The 24157-nt window shown below is 28.1% G+C and overlaps 3 protein-coding genes across 6 annotated transcripts in view; 2 read left to right on the top strand and 1 right to left on the bottom strand.

Annotated features, from left to right (window-relative positions):
- LOC111678180 (14-3-3 protein zeta) overlaps positions 1-12561 on the top strand; it is a 40148-nt gene extending 27587 nt beyond the window's left edge. For 2 of the 3 annotated variants that reach the window (XM_023439443.2, XM_023439445.2), the window contains exons 2-7: positions 2211-2446; positions 2518-2631; positions 2814-2940; positions 7721-7844; positions 8005-8168; positions 11726-12561. In XM_023439443.2, the coding sequence (XP_023295211.1) occupies positions 2385-2446; positions 2518-2631; positions 2814-2940; positions 7721-7844; positions 8005-8168; positions 11726-11881 (747 nt within the window). In that variant the 5' untranslated portion in view covers positions 2211-2384 and the 3' untranslated portion in view covers positions 11882-12561. Of the gene's footprint in view, positions 1-2210; positions 2447-2517; positions 2632-2813; positions 2941-7720; positions 7845-8004; positions 8169-8475; positions 8640-11725 lie in introns of all 3 variants that reach the window. The other variant, XM_023439446.2, reaches the window with a different exon arrangement.
- The window catches only part of LOC111678179 (RNA-binding protein 48), a 50948-nt gene extending 26843 nt beyond the window's left edge, over positions 1-24105 (bottom strand). The window contains exons 1-2 of one of the 2 annotated variants that reach the window (XM_046954041.1): positions 23844-24105; positions 23692-23788 (exon numbers count right to left, since the gene is read on the bottom strand). In XM_046954041.1, coding sequence (XP_046809997.1) covers positions 23692-23788; positions 23844-23933 — 187 coding nt within the window. In that variant the 5' untranslated portion in view covers positions 23934-24105. Of the gene's footprint in view, positions 1-23380; positions 23789-23843 lie in introns of those variants that run through there. The other variant, XM_023439442.2, reaches the window with a different exon arrangement.
- LOC111678178 (presenilins-associated rhomboid-like protein, mitochondrial) lies at positions 21674-23388 on the top strand. The gene is made up of 6 exons (XM_023439441.2): positions 21674-21828; positions 21890-22118; positions 22180-22471; positions 22537-22757; positions 22817-23016; positions 23083-23388. Exons 1-6 carry the CDS (start codon positions 21782-21784, stop codon positions 23165-23167), a joined length of 1074 nt encoding a protein of 357 aa, XP_023295209.1. The 5' UTR covers positions 21674-21781; the 3' UTR covers positions 23168-23388.
- Positions 24106-24157: the final 52 nt, after the last annotated feature.

The raw sequence follows: 24157 nt of genomic DNA on the forward strand, positions 1-24157 counted from the left end.
AAGTAAGATAAATAAGTATATAACGAAAATACATATTCAATATGAAAAAAAACAACAAAATTTTTTTAAGTACGTCGTAGTTTGTTGTGAATGAGAATGTTTATTGGTTTCTTTTTGTGATATTATTTATTTGCAATTTTTTTCATATTTTTCTTTTGTTATTTTTAAACTTGTTACTGGTTTTTCTAGTTTATTTTTTATTGAAAATTTGAAACATACAGTAGAATTTCAATTATTTTAAAGTAAAGCTTGGCCTACAGATCTGACTATTGTTTGGTGTAAAAAGCAGTCTGTAGTCTGGATAATATATTTTAAACTATATATTAGTCCATAGTCTATATTCTAGACTATATATCAGTCTTTAGTTTGGACTATAGATCAATTTATAGTCTGGACAATATATCTGTCTTTAGTCTGAACAATAGATCAGTTTAGTTTGGACTAAAGATCAATCTATAGTACGGACAAAAAATCTGTATATAGTCTGGACTATGGACAGATCTATTGTCCTAGACTTTATATCAGTCTACAGTCTGGCCTATAGATCAGTCTATTGTCTGGACTATAGATCACTTTATAGTCTGGACTATAGATCAGTTTATAGTCTGGACTATAGATCAGTTTATAGTCTGGACTATAGATCAGTTTATAGTCTGGACTATAAATTAGTCCATAGTTCAGACTGTAGATGAATCTGGGCAATAGATATGTCTTAAGTCTAAAGTTTAGTCTAAAGTTTAGACTTTCGATCAATATATAGCCTGGATAATAGAGATGTAAATGGGCTGGACTAGGTCCACCTATAATCTGGACTATAGATCAAGTTCAGTTTTAGTTCAGTTCTAGTTCAGTTCTAGTTCAGTTCTAGATCAATTATATTTCAGTTCTATTTGAGTTCTAGTTTCAGTTTCAGTTCTGATCAGTTTCATTTCTAGTTCACTTATATTCCGGCTCTAGTTCAGTTCTAGTTATGTTATAGTTTAGTTCTGTTTCAGTTCTAGTTCAGTTCTAGTTCAGTTCTAGTTAAGTTATAGTTTAGTTCTGGTTCAGTTCTAGTTCAGTTCCGGTTCAGTTCTGGTTCAGTTCTAGTTCAGTTTTAAGTTCAGTTCTAGTTCAGTTCTAGTTCAGTTCTAGTTCAGTTCAAGTTCAGTTCTAGTTCAGTTCTAGTTCAGTTCTAGTTTAGTTCTAGTTCAGTTCTAGTTCAGATTTAGTTCAGTTCTAGTTCAGTTCTGGCTGAGTTCTAGTTTAGTTCTAGTTCTGTTTTAGGTCAGTTTTAGTTCTAGTTCAGTTCTAGTTAAGTTCTAGTTCAGTTCTAGCTGAGTTCTAGTTTAGTTCTAGTTCGGTTTTAGGTTAGTTTTAGTTCTAGTTCATTTCACTTTTAGTTCAATTTTAACTCACTTCTAGTTTAGATCTAGTTCTGTTCTAGGTCAGTTCTAGTTCAGTTCTGTTCTAGTTAAGGATCATTCTGCAGTCAAGTAAATAAGTCTGTAGTCTGAATTATAGAGCTTGGACTATATATATAATCTGGACTATAGATCAATCTAAACTCTTATTCTATATCACTAACTAGTATAAATGATATTTTACTTTGAAGTCTCACATCTTCTAAATCTTTCCATTTTGACACACATATTTTCGTATACAATTCTTATTCATAAAGTTTTGTTATTGCTTTTCTTCTCTAAATTCTCTTCACAACTAATTGTATTTAATTTACAAAATTTCTTTTGTATTACAATTGTTTGTTTTTCCTGTCGACATTTCAAATACCACAATGTACATTGTACACACATTTTATTTATATGACTCATTTCATCAACAGTTTACTGCAATTGTTTCTCCATCTTTAAATTGTTTTCTTGTTGATTGGTCATGATGTTTTTTCTTTAGGGGATTACAATACTACAAACAAATACATAAAAATATGACGATGTTTTATATTTTTAGTTAATAATGACTTGTTTTAAGTTGTTTTTCTTTAATTTCAAAGTTAAAAGCTAAAAAAATGTTTTATTTTATCTTGGAAATCAATAATAATTAAATAAAATATAAACAATTACCATTATAAATAAAAAAAAAAACAATTATCTCATAATAAGAAAAATTTTTAATGAATAATTAAATTAACAAATATTTAAACAATTAATAACATCTACTACTTTGAAACATACAACTAATTTAAAATTCTTTTTATTTCTTTTTCATTTTAGATTTAGTCATACTGTGAGCGACGCATTCAGTTTTAGATTCCTTATAATTATAATCTCTCTCTAGGCTCGTATTGTATTCAAAAAATTTTGTGGGGCAACCGTTTACCCAATAAAAACAAACGTTTTAATTTTTGTAAACTCTAAGTAAAACAAACAAAACAAAAACACATCAAAATGTCAACAGTCGATAAAGAGGAATTGGTCCAAAAGGCAAAATTGGCCGAACAATCTGAAAGGTAAGTTTTTTAACTTGTTTCTCTTATTAAATATCTTTTATTTATAAATTGTATATTTTCCTCTATTTTAGATACGATGACATGGCTCAAGCTATGAAATCAGTCACAGAAACCGGTGTTGAACTGTCAAATGAGGAAAGAAATTTACTCTCAGTTGCCTACAAAAATGTTGTTGGTGCCCGCAGGTATGTAACCGTAAACATATAAACTTAACAACGTTCAACAGTTAAATTCTCAACTTAATTTTCGATTTTTGAACATGTTTCTAATGTTCAGATTCATTTATTAGCTATTCTTCCATTTTTTTATTTAAATATATGATTTCATTAAATTTTCATAATTTCTCTTTATGTTTTTCCCTTTTCAGATCATCGTGGAGAGTAATTTCCTCCATTGAGCAGAAAACCGAAGCCTCCGCCAGAAAACAACAGCTCGCCCGCGAGTACAGAGAACGTGTGGAGAAGGAACTTAGGGAAATCTGTTATGAAGTTTTGGTAAGTACCAAAGATTCAGTTTTAGTTCAGTTGTAGTTCAGTTATAGTTCAGTTCTAGTTCAGTTGTGCTTCAGTTCTAGTTCAGATCTAGTTCAGTTCTAGTTCAGTTCTAGTTCAGTTCTAGTTCAGTTCTAGTTCAGTTCTAGTTCAGTTCTAGTTCAGTTCTAGTTCTAGTTCAGTTCTAGTTCAGTTCTTGTTCAGTTCTAGTCCAGTTCTAGTTCAGTTCTAGTTCAGTTCTAGTTCAGTTCTAGTTCAGTTCTATTTCAGTTCTAGTTCAGTTCTAGTTCAGTTCTAGTTCAGTTCTATTTCAGTTCTAGTTCAGTTCTAGTACAGTTCTAGTTTAGTTCTAGTTCATTTCTAGTTCAGTTCTAGTTCCCTTCTAGATGAGTTCTAATTTTCAGTTCTAGTTCAGTTGCAGTTTTGTTCTTTAATTAATTTAAAACAAATTACCTGGTTTTCCTAGGTTATTATTTAAAGAAGAAGAAAATATAATATGTATACTTAATGAACTTTTTTTGTTTGCTAATAGTCTAATAAAGTTTTAAGTTCTTAAACTATAAAACTTTTTAATGACATTTTATATATGTAACATTCTTTTTATTGAAGACCGACCATAGCAAATAAAACTATTTAAGTAGCAAGTAGACTGTGTGTTAGAGTTTCCTTTGACCATATTAAATTTTCCTATTTTAACACGATATTATGGAAGATTTAAAGGGAGAAAGAGCAGCATTTTTATTGAGGGTGGTTGGTTGTGGCTTTGTGGGTTAATAAATATGTTTATAATAAAATAACCACAAGCTAACTAAGCAATAAATTTTTGTTTATAATATATGTATGTATATAGTAAATATATATGTATTTAAAGTATTACTGTGTATGTTTCTTTTTTTCACTACCCGTGTGGGAAATATACCTACACACTTGAATAAACCTGAACATAGACATACTCTTGCCTTGCTAAGGCATAATGGAAAAATAATATAAGTATACATACATACATACATACATAGTTAAATATAAAAATACATGTGGCTTTTTGGATTTATATTTATTTTTTTGTGTGGGTGGGGGTTTTTCTCATCATCCTTTGTATTTGTATTATATTGTCACTATGATGAGTTTTCAATCAATAATTCTATTTTAAATTGAATAATAATGTTATCATTTTGGATGTCAGCTGTATATCTAAAAATTTTCCTTACGGAAGCCTTCGTGTAAGTTTAAATTTTAATTATTTTTATTCTATTTATAATCGATAATAAAGAATTTTCTTGATTGTTTGGTTATTAAGGTGCAAAGGTTTATTTAGAAATACTTACATACATGTATATATATTTAATTGTCTGACCAAATTAGGAGATGGAAAATTTTGTTGTTTGACTGTTTATAATTTTGGTTTTTACTTCTAAATGATTGTTTCTGTACAAAGAAGTTTTTGTGGTTTTTGTACCATTATGCAATATTTTCTATTTTTGGTACGAAATTCAATCAAAATTGCGTAAATTATCTTAAATGTGAAAAAGAGTTTTCAAGTTCTATTGACTATATTTATGAATCCTCGTGATATAAAAGTAAATTTGCAATGATCGACAATTTATATATAGCCTAATAATTGATCTAACGAAATCTTCATTGATGTCTCTAACAAAGTTCCACCCAACGAATATATTAACAGATCTAACATTATTACGCATTATTAATTTTGTATGACAACAATGTACAGCTAATTACTCGTGTATGAATTTTTGCCTCTTTAAAAACACAGGGATGTAATTATACCAGTAAAAGTGCAACAAGAGGAAGGAAACAAAATATACATATGTATATGTATACCCTATGACCATGTGTACATAATTGTACTCTTTTAGTGTTATTATGATTATAACTACAGATTTTTAATATACACATACTTGTTTAGATATAAAAGAACATATAAAGAGAGTGAAAAAAATACCAACATGACCTTAATAAAACCTACAGTTGACAATTAACATTCTTACAAACTCAGCACACCTACCCCCCTTTACATGTACCTCCTTTATAATCTTTTAGATGAGCTATACAATAATGTTTTGCCCATATATATTATAACCCCTTCTTACTCTTTTATCTTTAAATGTAGCTTTATAAAGAGGTTATTTATATTACTTTGCAGGTATGGTAAACTCAGTACCTTAGATTTTTTTTCAGTACTCTTTGATATCGATCTAATCTATGAATTAGACTAAAGAGTAGATAATTGATAAGGCTATAGACCAGACTGTATACTAGATTATAGATTAGACAATAGACTAGATTATAGACTAGATTATAGACTAAACTTTAGACTAGATTATAGACTAAAGAGTAGACTAGACTATAGACTAGACTGTAGACTAGACTATACACTAGACTATAGACAAGACTATAGACTAGACTATAGACAAGACTATAGACTAGATTATAGACTAGACTAGAATATGGACAACACTATAGATTAGACTATAGATTAGACTATAGACTAGACTATAGACTAGACTATAGACTAGACTATAGACTAGACTATAGACTAGACTATAGACTAGACTATAAACTAGACTATAGACGCAACAAGAGGAAGGAAACAAAATATACATATGTATATGTATACCCTATGACCATGTGTACATAATTGTACTCTTTTAGTGTTATTATGATTATAACTACAGATTTTTAATATACACATACTTGTTTAGATATAAAAGAACATATAAAGAGAGTGAAAAAAATACCAACATGACCTTAATAAAACCTACAGTTGACAATTAACATTCTTACAAACTCAGCACACCTACCCCCCTTTACATGTACCTCCTTTATAATCTTTTAGATGAGCTATACAATAATGTTTTGCCCATATATATTATAACCCCTTCTTACTCTTTTATCTTTAAATGTAGCTTTATAAAGAGGTTATTTATATTACTTTGCAGGTATGGTAAACTCAGTACCTTAGATTTTTTTTCAGTACTCTTTGATATCGATCTAATCTATGAATTAGACTAAAGAGTAGATAATTGATAAGGCTATAGACCAGACTGTATACTAGATTATAGATTAGACAATAGACTAGATTATAGACTAGATTATAGACTAAACTTTAGACTAGATTATAGACTAAAGAGTAGACTAGACTATAGACTAGACTGTAGACTAGACTATACACTAGACTATAGACAAGACTATAGACTAGACTATAGACAAGACTATAGACTAGATTATAGACTAGACTAGAATATGGACAACACTATAGATTAGACTATAGATTAGACTATAGACTAGACTATAGACTAGACTATAGACTAGACTATAGACTAGACTATAGACTAGACTATAGACTAGACTATAAACTAGACTATAGACTAGACTATAGACTAGACTATAGATTAGACCATAAACTTGACTATAGACTATACTATAGACTAGGCTATAGACTAGACTATAGACTATACTATAAACTAGACTGTAGACTATACTATAGATAAGACTATAGAAAAGACTATAGACATGACTATAGACTATAGACTAGACTATAGACTAGACTATAGACTATGCTATAGACTAGACTATACTATAGACTAGACTGTAGACTATACTATAGATAAGACTATAGAAAAGACTATAGACAAAACTATAGACAAAACTATAGACAAGACTATAGACAAGACTATAGACAAGACTATAGACAAGACTATAGACAAGACTATAGAAAAGACTATAGACAAGACTATAGACAAGAATAGACTAGACTATAGACAACACTATAGATTGGACTATAGACTAGACTATAGACTACACTATAGACTAGACTACAGACTACTCTATAGACTAGACTACAGACTACTCTATAGACTAGACTATAGACTACACTATAGACTAGACTATAGACTACACTATAGACTAGACTATAGACTACACTATAGACTAGACTATAGACTAGACTATAGACTATACTATAGACTAGACTATAGACTAGACTATAGACTAGACTATAGACTAGACTATAGACTAGACTATAGACTAGACTATAGACTAGACTATAGACTAGACTATAGACTAGACTATAGACTAGACTATAGACTAGACTATTGACTAGACTATAGACTAGACTATAGACTAGACTATAGACTAGACTATAGACTAGACTATAGACTAGACTATAGACTAGACTATAGACTAGACTATAGACTAGACTATAGACTAGACTATAGACTAGATTATAGACTAGACTATAGACTATATTATAGACTAGACTATAGACTAGACTATAGACTAGACTAAAGATTAGACTATAGACTAGACTATAGACTAGACTATAGACTAGATTATATACAAGACTATAGACTAGACTATTGACTAGTTTATAGACTAGACTATAGATTATAATATAGACTAGACTACATATTAAACTATAAACTAGATAACAGACTCGACAATAGACAAGATTGTAGTCTTGACTGTAAAGTAGACTACAGGCTAGCATTTTGTCAAGTCTAAAGTCTGATATATATACTATAGTCTACTTGTATATAGTTTAGTCTATAAATAAGTTTATGGTCTAGTCTTTAGTCAATCTCAGGCTGGAATCAATGTTTATTGACAAGTTAGTAGCACTTTTAAAATTTCAGTTTTCCATGCCTGTCACTTTGTGTGAGTTTTTTTCTACTATCTGTAGAAGGAAATCAATATTTAATGCTTAAATACACTTGATTAATTTCATGTTTATATATTTATTTATATATTTTGTTTCTATTTTCAGGGTCTTCTTGACAAATACCTTATTCCCAAAGCCAGCAATCCAGAAAGTAAGGTTTTCTATCTGAAAATGAAGGGAGATTATTACAGGTATTTAGCTGAGGTAGCCACAGGAGATGCACGCAACAGTAAGTATTTGTTTAAAATATTTAAATTAAATATTCTATTGAAATTGAATAAGAACTTTGTGTTTAAGTCCTTTTTTTTTTAAAAAAACCTTTATAAGAACAATTTTATTAAAATGAAAAATTTTTTTTCCAAAAATTTTTAAATAATTATAATAAACAGCCGTTGTTGACGACTCCCAAACCGCTTACCAGGATGCATTTGAAATTAGCAAGGGTAAAATGCAACCAACACATCCCATCAGATTGGGTCTTGCACTTAATTTCTCAGTCTTCTACTACGAGATTCTGAACTCTCCAGACAAAGCTTGCCAATTGGCCAAACAGGTTATTATATAACATTATTATCCACGACAAAAGGTTTTTGGTGGCCAATAAAATTGAAATATTTCAAAACTTTTATAAAAATTATATAACAAAACGAAAATTTAAACACGCAAATCATCATCTACGTTAAAGGGGAGGGGGAGCATTTAGTAGGCGGTTTATATTTTACTTATACATTTATGTAGTTTAGCTAGGAATCGATTACATTAGTTTACGGATAGTTGGAAATATATGTTTTGTTTGTTTTTTTTTATAAATATATATTTTTGTTTTATATTTTCTTCTTTTTTTTCTTAAACATTTGTAGCCGTGGTTGAGGATTCGAAAAAGGCTTATCAGGAGGCTTTCGATATAGCCAAAAACAAAATGCAGCCTACACATCCCATCAGATTAGGTCTTGCTCTCAACTTTTCCGTCTTCTATTATGAAATTATCAATTCACCAGCGCGGGCTTGTCATTTAGCTAAACAGGTTTCAATACTATTTCTACAACTATTACTACTACTATAAACATTGCTTTGATCAATATATCTATAAAATGCACGTTTGATTGTGCCAAAGAGGAACTAATAATATATGCTTTCTTTAGGCTTGAGAAACTAAACTGTTACCATATACAGTCCCATAAAGTCCTTGTCCCTTTTTTATTTTTTTTTTTATATATTTTTGCTTTATGTTGTATTAATTGTTATTAACCAATTTTAAAGTCCCTATTAGAAACCCTTGTGGGACTCGTTTTTTTGTTGTTTGCCCTAAATATGTTATGATCCTCTTTTAACCTGGCCTTGATCTCTAACAAAAGCATGTTTTTTTTTAAATCTAAATTGTTTAACAAAATAAGTGTTGCTTTTTCCCCATTTTAAGCTATATGAAGCTGGTGTTATAATTTTATTTTCGTGTTAGTATGCTTTTCGATTTTCATAAGAAGCCTGGTATTTTTCTTACCGACCATGCCCCTTTTTTTCTATTTTATAAATTATTTATATATTTGGAGAAATGTTTAATGGATTTTTTTATTAAAGAAAATGCCAAAATGATGATGCAACGTGTTTAATTTTTTTAATATAAAATAGATTTTAATGGTTTCAAAATTGTTGAAAATTTAAAGAAAATTTTTAAATTTAATATTGAAAACACTTTACTTTGTGTTATAATATTTTCATACAGATTTTTGAAAATACAAAAACAATTTATATGAAAAATGAAGTGAAGTGAGAGAAAGAGATTTACTAAATAAATCCCCCTAACTTTTTCTGAATGCTCTCATGATTTAAAGAATATTTTTAAAGTTTTAAAAACTTTTCGAACTTAAATTCAAATTTTCAAAATTTAAATCGTATTTTTGAATATCAGTTAAAACGTATGATTTCTGTATCAACATCTTCTAAATACTTTAAATTTTAGGAAATTTAAGAATTTTTTTTTAATTTTTTTAAAATTTTTAATATTTAAGAAATTTTGAAATTTGTTAAAAATTTTGAAGCTCGAATGGTGAAAATGAAAGAGATTGGCTTAAATTTTAAACTAAAGTTAAATTTTAATGAATCGTCCAAATTTACAGATCATTTTATAAGTTTAAAAAAATTTTCGAAATTAAGTTCGAATTTTTGAAAATTAATTTTGAATTTTCAAATATAGACCAAAAAGCTTATTTTCTGTATTAACATTTGCCATATAATTAGTAAAATGTTTAAAATTCCTAAAAAAACTCGTAAATCTTTTCAAAATTTGTAAAAAATTTTTTACTTTTTTTCAAAATTTTAAAGTTTGAAAGTGAAAAATGAAGATAATGGGCTTAAATTCGAAACTAAAATTGTATTTTTCCGAATCTTTATGATTTAAATAACATTTTAATAATTTTTAAAAATTTTCGAACTTAAGTTCGAATTTTCAAAATTTATTTCGAATTTTCGAACATAGCTAAAAAAGCTTTTTTCTGTATTGCCATCTGCTTAATACTTAAAATTTCATGGAAATTTTTAAAAACTCATGAACATCAAAATTTATACAAATTTTTAATTTTTTTCAAAATTATGAAGTTTGAAAATGGAAAATGAAGATAATGGGCTTAAATTCGAAACTAAAATTCTATTTTTCCGAATCTTTATGATTTAAATAACATTTTAATAATTTTTAAAAATTTTCAAACTTAAGTTCGAATTTTCGAAAATAATTTTGAATTTTGAACGTATTCAAAAATGCTTATTTTCTCCATTAACATTTGCCAGAGAATTAAAATTTTATGAAAATTGTATAAAATTTCATTTTTTTAAATTTATGAAAATTTTTAAAATTTACAAAAAATTTAACTTTTTTTTTCAAATTTCGAAGTTTGAAAAGTGAAAATGATGAAATTTGAATTAAAGTCTAAACTGACATTATATTTTTTTATGAATACTCATGATTTATAAATCATTTTAATAATTTTTAAAAATTTTCGAACTTAAGTTCGAATTTTCAAAATTTATTTCGAATTTTCGAACATTGAACAAAAAGCTTATTTTCTGTATTAAAATCTGCTTAATACTTAAAATTTCATGGAAATTTCTAAAAACTTATGAACATTTTTCAAAATTTATAAAAATTTTTAACTTTTTTTTCAAAATTTTAAAGTTCGAAAATGGAAAATGAAGATAATAGACTTAAATTCGAAACTAAAATTGTATTTTCCGAATCCTTATGATTTAAATAACATTTTAATAATTTTTAACAATTTTCGAATTTATGTTTGAATTTTCGAAATTTTATACAAATTTTTTACCTTTTTTTTCAAAATTTTAAAGTTCGAAAATGGAAAATGAGGAAAATTTAATTAAATTCTAAACAGATATTATATTTTTATGAATCCTTTTGACTTACAGATCATTTTAACAATTTTCGAACTTAAGTTTAAATTTTCGAAAATAATTTCAAATTTTCGATCAAAACCAAAAAAATTGAATTTCCTGTATTAACATTTGTCAGATAATCAAAATTTTTTGAAAATTGTTTAAAATTTAAGAAAAAATTTTAAAATTCAAGAAAATTTTATAAAATTTATAAACCTTTTTCAAAATTTTTGAAAATTTTCAACTTTTTTTCAAAATTTTTAAGTTCTAAAGTGGAAAATGAAAGAAAATGGTTTTAATTCTAAACTGAAATTATATTTTTATAAATCCTCCTTATAAACACATCATTTTAAAAGTTTTAAACATTTTTCGAATTTAATTACGAATTTTCGATAAAAATTTTGAATTTTCGCACATATTTAACAAAATAAATTGAATTTGAAACCATTAGAAGAAAACTGCATTTTTTATGAAAAACAAATACTAATGAATTTCTTAGGTGTAAATTGCTACAAAAAAGATTACATACACAAACACACATGCATACAGACACACTTACATATGTAAGTATGTATGTATGTATTTATGTAATATTATACAAAAAAAGCTTGTTTTGAAATATTTCTTTTGTAATTGGCGCATCAAACCTTTGTTTAAACTTTAATTAAAAAAAAAATAATAAAAAACTAATATTTAACTTTTTGTTTTTCTTGTGAAAACAACATTTAGGCTTTCGATGATGCGATAGCTGAACTCGACACCCTTAATGAGGACTCATACAAGGACTCAACACTCATTATGCAATTGTTGAGAGACAACCTTACCCTCTGGACTTCAGACACCCAAGGTGATGGTGATGAACCACAAGAAGGTGGTGACAACTAACAACCAAACTAAATTGTTTCCTTTTTAATGACTATGAAATATTAAAAACAAATAAACAACAAGAACATTTAAATATTTTTAAACAAACAAATGAAAAAAAACAAAAAACAAGAAAATCCAAAAAATTCAGCAGTAAAAACAAAACATATTTTAATTAAACAAAAGTAAAAAAACAAAAACAAAAAAACCTAAATTATAAATAAAAAAGAAAAGCATAAAGAACTTTTAATAAAACCAACAACAACAACAGCTAAGAAACAAACAAAAACAATAGTTTTGGATCTTCTACAACAACAACAACAACAAGAACAACAGTTACAATAATAAAACATGGTCTATAATTATGAACAACAGCAGGAAAAATAAAAACTTTTGGAGCTAAGCAAACAGAGAGCAGGTTGTTTTCCCTTTTAAATAAACAAAGGCTTAGGGGCAGGGGAAGGGAAGTATAAGAAAAAACTTTATATGGTTAAAGTAAAGAAATTAGAAAAAATATCTAAATAGGAAACGCAAAAAAAAGAAAAATTTTAAAATTCCTAAAAATTAAAAAAAACATTTCTAAATTCTTTACTTTTGCTAATACAACAACAACAACACCCCCTTCCCCACCAACAGCCTTTTTAGTTTTGTTAAAATTAATACTTTTTTCTAACTTTAAATAAAATGTATAACAACAACAACAACAACAGCTACAACCAATTTTAGCAATAAAAACAAAACAACAAGTGCAAAAAAATAATAATAATATTAAAACCAAGAAAAAAACCTAAAACTGAAACAAAATAAACAAATTCACTGTTTTTATGATTTATATATTTATAAAAAGAAATATATTTCATTATTGTATATTTTTACCATAAACCAATTTGTTGTTTTTTGTTTCTTTTTTTTCTTTTACTTCTTTGTTTGCTACAAAAAAAAAAAAAAACTTTATATATTTAAAAAAACGAGAAAATTTTGTGAGAAAATTTTATAAAATCATTATATAGTTTATTTTTCTTTTCTTTTTTTCTTTTTTGTTAGGCAGAGCATTAATATTATTTATTATTATTTTTTTTTAATAAATAATTTCAATTTTGTTTTTTTTTTTTTATAATAACCAAAAAAAAAAAAAAACAAAAAAACCCAAAAAAAACCAAAATTGTTTTCTTTATTTCTTTAGTTTGTTTAATTTTTTTCCATTTATACTTTAAATATTTGCAAAATTAACTAAAATATAAAATCTTGTTAAATATTTTTTTTATACATAAAATAAATGTATTTTTTTTCTATAAACATTAATTAACAACTTTATTAAATGTTTCTAAATGTATAGTTTCTTCTTTTCTTTTGTTCTATTAATTTCATTAATTATCTTTTTTTTTCTTTTGATTTTTTCTTTTTTCATTTCATTCTTTTTCTACTGGGTGTTAACCTTTCTTTTGTTGTTGTCTTTGTTATATTTGTAATAACAAGAGAAAAAAAATTATTAAAAAAAAACATAAAACTCATAAATTTTTTCATTCTCTCATCAAAAAAAAAAAAAAAAACAAAAAACAAAACACATCCTATTCTATTAACGTTTATTATGATTATTCAATAATAATGAAACTAAAAACAAAAACAAAAAATCCGCTAAATCCTTAAATAAACTATGTTAAAACATAATGAAAAAAAAAACTATAAAAAAAACAATCTTAAATGTCCTTTTTATTTTCTGTTTCCGATATGTTAGTATAATGTTTGTATGAATTAATTAATTTCTTTTAACATTAATTCAAATTGTTTGTTTGTTTTTTCTCTACTTTCTTTTTTTTTATTCCATGTTTCTGTGTGTGTGTTAAAATTGTCAACACATTTTAAAAAAGATAAACATTTTTACACCCCTTTTCTTGTTTTATTATCAGCATGTCAAGGTTAAATGTTTTTTCAACTTTTTTAAAAAAAAAAAAAAAAACTTTTTTTCATAAAAACCTGGCTAATAGATTCTTTTAGTTTGTTGTCGTAAGTGTGGCAGATTTTTCTTCTAGTATTCCCAATATTTGTATAATAAATTTAAGACTAAAAGTGATAGAAATCTATCGAGGAAATATTTTATATAAAAGACCCGACTAGACACAAGAGCAGTTAACAAACTAATCAAAAGATACTAATCTATGGCATTCTCACGTCAAAGATCAGACTAAACACAAGAGCAGTCAACAAACTAGTCCAAAGATACTAATCTATGACGTTACCACGTCAATTGGATCTACGCTTCAAAACAACCCGAGATATACTCTGCCAAAGATTGTCAATCAGGCGACATCTCTATCAACTAGTCAGTCAACAACAAAAGATACTAATCTATGGGCTAGTCAATAAACTATTCTATAGACTAGTTTTAACACAAGTTTATAGAACATTCATTAATCTAATCAATTAATCTGATCAGACTAGTCACAAGAGCTGTTTTCGAACTAGTCTAAAGATACTAATCTATGACGTTCCCACGTCAATTTGATCTACGCTTCAGAACAACCCGAGATATACTCCGCCAAAGATTGTCAATCAGGCGACACCTGTATCAACTAGTCAGCAGATCACTCAACAAACTAATCAAAAGATACTAATCTATGGACTAGTTTGTCAAAAGATACTAATTTATGGCGTTACCACGTCAAAGATCAGACTAGTTACAAGAATAGTCAACAAACTAGTCAAAAGATACTAATCTATGACGTTTCCACGAAACAACCCGATGTATACTCCGCCAAAGATTGTCAATCCGGCGACACATGTATCAACTAGTCAGTAGATTAGTCAACAAAAAAAATTAAAAGACACTAATCTATGGACTAGTCAATAAACTATTCTATAGACTAGTTTTAAGATAAGTCTATCAGTCAGATCAGACTAGTTACAAGAGCAGTTAACAAACTACTCCAAAAATACTAATCTATGACGTTTCCACGTCAATTGGATCTACGCCGGGTTATACTCATACCAAAGATTGTCAATCCGTCAGTAGATAAGTCAACAAACTAATCAAAATATACTAATCTATGGGCTAGTCAATAAACTATTCGATAGACAAGTTATAAGACAAGTCTATAGAACATTCATTAATCTAATCAATTGATCTGATTAGACTAGTCACAAGAACAGTCAACAAACTAGTCAAAAGATACTAATCTATGGCGTTACCACGTCAATTGGATCTACGCTTCAGAACAACCCGAGTTATACTCCGTTAAAGATTGTCAATCAGATGACACCTTTATTAACTAGTGAGTAGATCAGTCAACAAACTAATCAAAGGATACTAACCTATGGATTAGAACAATCATTAATCTAGTCAATTGACCTGTTAAAGAACTGATCAATGGATTACTTAATAGGCCATTTAACAAACTAATCTATAGAAGCTTAATAGACGAGTCAATAGGCTAGTCAGTCATTTAACTAGATAATAGTCTAGTCAATAGATTACTCAATAGAACAGACCACAAGCTATGCCATAGACCAGTTAATAAATCAGTCAACAAACTAGGCAATAGACTAATCAAAACACCATTCTGGCTGATTATATACTAGTCAATGGAGTAGTTAATGGGTTACTCAATAGATTCTTTAACAGACTAGTTAATAGAGTAGCCAAAATGATTAGTTTAAAGACTAGACAATAACTTACTCAATAGACTAGTCAAAAGCTCAGTCTATATACTTAGAAAATTGATTAATCCATAGTCAGTGGAGTAGTCGATATAGACGAGAGAGTTGATTACTTAAAGAAGTAGTCAAAAGTTTAGTCTATAGACCTAGAAATTAGATGAATTAATAGTCAGTAGAGCAGTCTATAGACTTGATAGTCAAAAAGTTTAGTCTGTAGACTAACTATTCCATGGGATTATCTAAACTATTAAATAGACCTTTCAAAAGTTTAGCCAATAAAACGGTCAACAGTACAGTCTTAAAATATAGCCAATAAAACGGTCTAAAGACATTCTATAGACTAGTCAATTGAACGGTCTATAGACAGTCTAAGACTAGTCAATAGAACGGCCTATAGACAGCCTATAGACTAGTCATTAGATAATAGACTATTCTAAGCCAAGTCAAAAGTTTAGTCAATAGACTGGTTAAAAGTGTAACCTATAGACTAATAAATAGTCTATTATAGCAAATAGACTTTTCAAAAGTTCAGTTAATAGACTAACCCATAGTCTCCACTAACTCAAGATACTAGACAGTAAAAAAAGTTCAATTTATAGATTAGTCCATGGTATAGAATATAAATTATACCATAGACCAGTCAAAAGCTATAGACTATTCAATAGACTAATGTATAGTCAATACTATGGACTCCATAGAATAGCTTATCAACTATTTAATATGCCTGTCAACATTCTAGTCAATAGTTAACAGACTAGAAAATAGACTAATCCATAGACTTCTTGATACTTCTTGGCCAAGATCGTTCAAAAGACTTATCCATAGTCAGTAACGTATTCAAAACTCTATTCAATGATTAGACACTCCAAAGACTAGTAAATATACCAGCCAAAAGACTAGTCAATGACCAGTCAACAGGCTAGTCACAAATTCTTCACCAATATCGTTCAAAAGTTTTATTCATAGTCAGTAGAGTACTCAAAACTCTACTCAATAGACTATACACTTCAAGAACTGGTAAATATACCAGCCAAAAGACTAGTTAATGATCACTCAACAGGCTAGTCACAAGTTCAGTCCATAGACTAGTTAATAGACACGACAAAAGTTCAGTCGAAAACCTAATTTATTGTTAGTAGAGTATTCTAAATAAACTAGTCAATTTCTAGTCTACAGGCTAGTCACAAGTTCATTCTATAGGTTAGCCAATAGACTAGACAGTTAATTACTTGACAGATTAGCCAAAAGGCTAATCATTAGAACGGTAAAAAGTTCAGTCAATAGGCTAATCCGTAGTCAATAGAGATGTCTATAGACTAGTCAAAAAACTACTTAACAGAACATTCAATATTTCCCTCTATAGGCTAGTCAAAAGACTAACCTGCGGTCCATTAGACTAGCTAGTACATTACTTTAAATAAAAATTCCTTAAAAATCCACAATGGATGATTTATGATTATTGATCTAGATAACCAAAATATGAAAGTATACTAACTGAATAGTCATCCATAGATAAACATTACTCTTTTTTTATTATAAAACAGTTTTTTTTAGATAATTTACAATGGACTTTGTAAAACACAATTCCTTTTCGTTGACAGATTCCGTTTTCTCTATATCTTTTCTCTACCTTTGTCTTTCAAAATCTTTATAATTAGCATAACTTGTAAAATGTTTAAGTTTTTCCAAAAAATTATCTACGAATATTAAAATTTTGCAAATTTTCAATAATTTTCTAAAATATTCTTTTAATTGGGAATATAAAGTTCGCTTAAAAGTCATCAATGGCAGACTTATGTACATGTATCTTGAGCGATGCTGATGAATAAATTGAAAGTATTCGAATGTCTTTTCTAACTCCTTAGTTAGAATGGGCTTAACACAACCAAGTGAAGTTTAAAAAAACACAAGTCAGAACTGTAATTAGCTTAACTTGTGAAATGTTTAATCTTTTTCAAAGAATATAAAGTTCGCTTAAATGTCATCAATTCGTTTGTAGTCTCAAGATCATGTATTTTGAACTATGGTGATAAATGTACTGAAAGTATTCGAATGTCTTTCCTAACTCTGTAGTTAGAATAGGTTTAACGCGTCCTAGTGAAGTTTATAAATTGCAAGTTAGAACTGTAATTAGCTTAACTTGCAAAATGTTTAACTTTTTCTAAGGATGTCAACAACTTAACCTCACAAATATTAAAATTTGACAAATTTTCAATAATTTTTCCAAAAACATTCTATTACTTGGGAATGCGAGAAGTTGTGTTGACAGTACGTTTAGCATTACGAAGAAGAACCAAATAAAAAGCGACAAAAATTAGAAAAAAAAGAAAACCTTGTATAGTAATTAAAAGAACATAACGAACCCAAAAAATACAACATACAAAAACGTAAAAAGAACTTTATAAAATTCTTGATGTTAACAATAAATAATGAATGTTTTGTCAAACAAATCCTTTAAATGTCTGTATAATTAAACACAATCATTAATGTTGGGTGTATAAATAAATAAATCATGTAAATGTTTAATACATAACTAAAACAAGCTAAAGTACAGGTTTCCAATGATATACAACAGCAATTGAAATATGTTTAAAATAACTAAAAGAATGTTATTTTAAATAAAGGGTGTTTTTTTCTTTAAATAAATGGTAAGTAAATGTTAAATGAGATACTTTTTTTCTAAATAAATAAAAATAAATCAATGTATTTATGTTTTTCTAAATGGAAATGTTGCACAAATATTTTTTTCAGTATATTTTTTCTATCTCAATATATAACAAAAACCTTTAAATCCTTATTGACTTATAAGTTATTATATATATATTTTTTTTTTAATTTTCATTTCTATTTTCAAAAAAAAATATTGAAAATCAGTAAACATGACTTCCCTTAAATAAAAATAAAATTTGTACACAATATTTTTACACCGCAAAAACAAAAGCCATAAAATCAAAAAACCAAAAAAATTTATAAAAAAATTAAAAAAAAAACTAATTAATAAATTAATTAAAAAAAAATTAAATAAAACATAAATTGCTTGTAAGTCAATATACATTTTTATGTGAGACAGATAAACAAAACCAAAAAAAACAATACTTTCTTACTTTTCATGCAGAAACTCGAATGTTTTTTTTTTACTTTCAAAAAAAAAAGAAAAAGGAGTTAAAAAATGTATTATGCCTAATAAAATATTATTATAATTGTCCATACAACAACAACAAAAATAAAAAACACACACACCATGATAAATAAAAACAATATTATAATAACAATAATACTAAAAGAAAAATTATAATAATAATAATTTATATAAAATAAAATCATATTTTAATATAATATAAAAAAACAAAACAAAATGATATAAATGTATAAAATAACAAATTAAATTCACTTAATTGTGAATTAAACATAATTTTTTCATGAATTTAAAAAAAAAAAAAAAAAAACAAAACAAAACAAAAAACTAATTGGAGGAGAAGATTGATAAATTATTTAAGTTTATTGAAATTACAGTTTCTTAATTATCAAAAAAATAAAAAAAAAACTTAAAAAAACTTAATTATTCACTTCAGTTTTTTGGTGTGAAAGCAAGAGAAGGTAAATATGTCTTAAAACCCACTTAATTATGGCTATCGATAATAAAAGCGAAAGTGACAAGAGAATATGCAACTAAAGCTCACCTATCGCTCAGTTTGTGGCAGCAAATCTTTCGATCTTGAAATATTGCTTACGATATCAACTATTATTTAGCAATTTTGAATTTGTATATCAAACCTTTTGAGAAATTTTGAAACTTAAGTAATTTTTCAAACATTTTTGAATTGAAAAATAACGTATAGTTGGGAAATTATCGAGAATTTTTTTTTAACATTCTGGAATCGCAGGTTGGGTGGTAATTGTTATTTAGACACAGTGTTCTATTGGATAAGGGCTAAACATGCATACATGCATAAGTTTGTTTTGTATTCGAAATGGACAATATACTAGGTAATGTTCTAGACTATAGACTGGACTATAGACTTGACTATAGAATAGAATGTAGACTAGACTACATACTAGACTATAGACAATATACTATAGAGAATATACTAGATAATGTACTAGATTATAGACTAGACTATAGACTGGACTATAGACTAGACTATAGACTACTCTATAGACAAGACTATATACTAGACTATAGACTAGACTATAGACTACTCTATAGATTAGACTATAGAATAGACTATAGACCAGACTATAGAATAGACTATAGACTAGACTATAGACTAGACTATAGACAAGACTATAGACTAGACTATAGACTAAACTATAGACAAGACTATAGACTAGACTATAGACTAAACTATAGACTGACTATAGACTTAACTATAGACTTAACTATAGACTAGACTATAGACCAGACTATAGACTAGGCTATATACCAGACTATAGACTAGGCTATAGACTAGACTATAGACTAGACTTCAGACTAGACTATAGACTAGACTATAAACTAGACTATAGACTAAACTATAGACTAGACTATAAAGTAAACTATAGACTAGACTATAGCCTAGACTATAGACTAGACTATAGCCTAGACTATAGACTAGACTATAGCCTAGGCTATAGACTAGACTATAGACTAGACTATAGACTAGACTATAGACTAGACTTTAGACTAGACTTTAGACTAGACTATAGACTAGACTATAGACTAGGCTATAGACCAGACTATAGACTAGGCTATAGACTAGACTATAGACTAGACTATAGACTAGGCTATAGACCAGACTATAGACTAGGCTATAGACTAGGCTATAGACTAGACTATAGACCAGACTATAGACTAGGCTATAGACTAGACTATAGACTAGACTATAGACTAGACTATAGACTAGACTATAGACTAGACTATAGACTAGACTATAGACTAGACTATAGACTAGACTATAGACTAGACTATAGACTAGACTATAAACAGACTATAAACTAAACTATAAACTAAACTATAAACTAGACTATAAACTAGACTATAGACTAGACTATAGACTGACTATAGACTAAACTATAGATTAGACTATAGACTAGACTATAAAGTAAACTATAGCCTAGACTATAGACTAGACTATAGACTAGACTTTAGACTTGACTATAGACTAGACTATAGACTAGACTATAGACTAGACTTTAGACTAGACTATAGACTAGACTTTAGACTAGACTATAGACTAGACTTTAGACTAGACTTTAGACAAGACTATTGACTAGACTATAGACTAGACTTAAGACTAGACTATAGACTAGACTATACACTAGATTATAGGCTAGACTTTAGACTAGAATATAGACGAGACTATAGACTAGACTATAGACTAGACTATAGACTAGACTATAGACTAGACTATAGACTAGACTATAGACTAGACTATAGACTAGACTATAGACTAGACTATAGACTAGACTATAGACTAGACTATAGACTAGACTATAGACTAGACTATAGACTAGACTATAGACTAGACTATAGACTAGACTATAGACTAGACTATAGACTAGACTATAGACTAGACTATAGACCAGACTATAGACTAGACTATAGACTAGACTATAGACTAGATTATGGACTAGACTATAGACTAGACTATAAACTAGATAATAGACTAGACCATAGACTAGACTATAGACGAGACTATAGACTAGACTATAGACTAGACTATAGACTAGACTATAGACTAGATTATAGACTATATACTATACTATAGACTAGACTATAGACTAGACTATATACTGGACTAAAGACTTGACTACAGACTAGACTATAGACTAGACTTTAGACTAGACTACAGACTAGATTATAGACTAGACTTTAGACTAGACTATAGACTAGATTATAGACTAGACTTTAGACTAGACTATACACTAGATTATAGGCTAGACTTTAGACTAGAATATAGACTAGACTAGGCTATAGACTAGACTACAGACTAAACTACAGACTAGACTATAGACTAAACTAGATTATAGAATAGGCTCTATATTATAGACTATAAAATAGGCGTAATATACACAAGACTTGACTAAATACATACTAGATATTTGGGGATTCTCTTATTTTATTTTGGCGTTTTCTTTACAATTTCTATTTAGATGAGTCACTCTGTTAGTTGACAACATGCTCAAGCAAAACAGCTGTTTGTCAAAAATTAAAAAAAAATAAAAATAGTGAATGTATTTCTATTTGAAAGAACTTCGGAAAATTTTCAGATTATTTGTATATAAATTATGTTGTTACGGCTAGGGCTAAGAGGCACTTGGCACAAACAGATTAGGTAAGTGTCTTTAAACGATAGACCAAATATGAAAAGTAAATAAAAACGTGCTTATACATAGGGACTCTACACTACAACTGGGTCAGACAACAAATCGTACATTATTGCATCATGTTGGCTTAAACTCAACAAATACACAAACCTCACTAAGTCATCGTTTGGTATTGCGTTCCATACGTAGCTCAGCACGTTCTAAAAATTCATCACGTCCTGCCCTTCAGCCATTCGAACCGCCTAGTGGTTCAGTGCCTTCTGGTAATGTTTTCAAGGCTTTAGTTTTCACCGGAGCGGTATGTTTTTGATAGAAATGAAACGTTTTGTTTACAGCTATAGTGAACTTTTTGTTTTTAGTTTAGTTTGGGCTCATTTTTGGGAGCCACTGTATTGGAATATGAAAATACTCGTAATATGATGTTGGAAAAGGCGCGACAAGCTAAATTGGGTTGGCTGAGAAAAAAATCAAATCATGAAGATTCTTGGGAAAATATTAAGCGTGACATACGCCGCCTATGGGATCAGTTGGCACCCGGAGAAAAGGTTTTTGTGCCTATCTGTGCATTCAATGTGTTAGTATTTGGTCTCTGGAGAATACCATCTTTAAGAGGAACTATGATGAAATATTTTTGCTCAAACCCAGCAGCACGTAAGTGTTTTATATATATTTGAGAGTTTGTGTTTTTATATAATTGTTTGATTGTTTGTTTTTAGGTACTGTTTGTTGGCCCATGTTTTTGTCCACATTTAGTCATTATTCTGCGTTCCATTTATTTGCCAACATGTATGTTTTGCATAGTTTCTCTAATGCTGCCATACTTTCTTTGGGAAAGGAACAATTTTTGGCTGTGTATTTAAGTGCTGGAGTGATAGCAAGTTTAAGTAGTGTTCTATATAAAGCACTTACTTTGCAGGCTGGACTTTCTTTAGGAGCAGTAAGAAAATTCAACAGTAATTTTTAAAATTCTTTTTCTAATTTTAATTTATATTACAGTCTGGCGCTATAATGGCAGTCTTAGCTTATGTTTGTGCCCAATATCCTGATACACAATTAAGTATATTATTTTTACCTATGGTAACATTTTCAGCCGGTTCAGCTATTAAGGTGATTATGGGTATTGATTTAGCAGGCTGTATAATGGGTTGGAAATTCTTTGATCATGCTGCCCATTTGGGAGGAGCCATATTTGGACTGTAAGTTTTTATTTGAAATACCTACCTATATAAATTTTCCAATTTAAATTTTTAATATCATTACAGATTTTGGGCTTTCTATGGTATGGATTTGTGGCAAAAACGTGTCCCATTCCTAACAATGTATCATGACTGGCGTAAGACTAAATAGTTTTAAATTATGTATTAATAATATGATAATTTTATGCTACAAACAAATTTGTTGTATGTAAAATAGTGACATATTCTATTCTATTGACCTATACATAATGATCTAATAGTATATTGTTATTTATAGTGTTTAAACGAAACAAAATACATATATTTTCATTTGTTTTTCTACACAAAAGAGAATGAAAACAAAAATTAAATAAAAATGATTTCTTTATTGTACCACATCAGTTTTTTTGCATCTTTTTTCATTATTCTTATGCAAGTTTATTCTTTTTAAAGAGTTTTCAATTTCCAATTTTCTTTTTTGTATTTTATCTTTAAGCTCCTCTTTGCTTTCATATTCCGGAGCATAGGATATATGCAAAATACCACCATAAAATTCTTTAGCATCCAGAAAACGTTTACATTTACGCGCCTCATAGATTTTGTAAAATTTTGCCAAATACACTTCGGTAAATTGTTCTAATTCCAATTGACGATCTAACATTTCTGTAGTAACATTGCGTACATAATATAACTTACCAAATCTCTGAAGACGCTGTTTTAATTCTTGCAATAGATTGATTTTTGGCACACCAAATATAAGCAAATTCTGTGATTCACTAGCCACTGTATAGACCTTAAGTAAGGAAATTATTATAATTTCTATCAAGTTCAAAAGGTTTTAATTTTACCTTTACTGCTTTTAATTCTCGTCCTTGCCGGTATTTGAGGCGTGTTTTGCAATAATCGTATTGTATATGATGTTCTGCATTACAGTTCATTGTTTTTTTATCACTTAGATCAATTTATTACATTGTTTAAAAAATTAAACAAATATTTACAATAAATAACTATAAATCAGAACCCTGCGTCGACAAATATTAACGGCTTCGTAGGCGACTGACGCTAAAATATTAACGGCGTCTTAAAATTGACAGTAAGCCGGTGGGTATGTTTACATTTTCATTTCATTTAACCAGAGCCCTGCGCCGACAAATATTAACGG

The sequence above is a fragment of the Lucilia cuprina genome, chromosome 6 (genome assembly GCF_022045245.1).
Source record: "Lucilia cuprina isolate Lc7/37 chromosome 6, ASM2204524v1, whole genome shotgun sequence".
NCBI classification, from domain to species: Eukaryota; Metazoa; Arthropoda; class Insecta; order Diptera; family Calliphoridae; genus Lucilia; species Lucilia cuprina.

Excerpts from the sequence above, each read along its gene's own strand:
- LOC111678178 (XM_023439441.2), top strand. The coding sequence starts at position 21,782 with ATGTTGTTACGGCTAGGGCTAAGAGGCACTTGGCACAAACAGATTAG. Across the intron at positions 22,119-22,179 it reads CTTTAGTTTTCACCGGAGCG|TTTAGTTTGGGCTCATTTTT; the intron begins GTATGTTTTTGA and ends TTTTGTTTTTAG. Across the intron at positions 22,472-22,536 it reads TTGCTCAAACCCAGCAGCAC|GTACTGTTTGTTGGCCCATG; the intron begins GTAAGTGTTTTA and ends GTTTGTTTTTAG.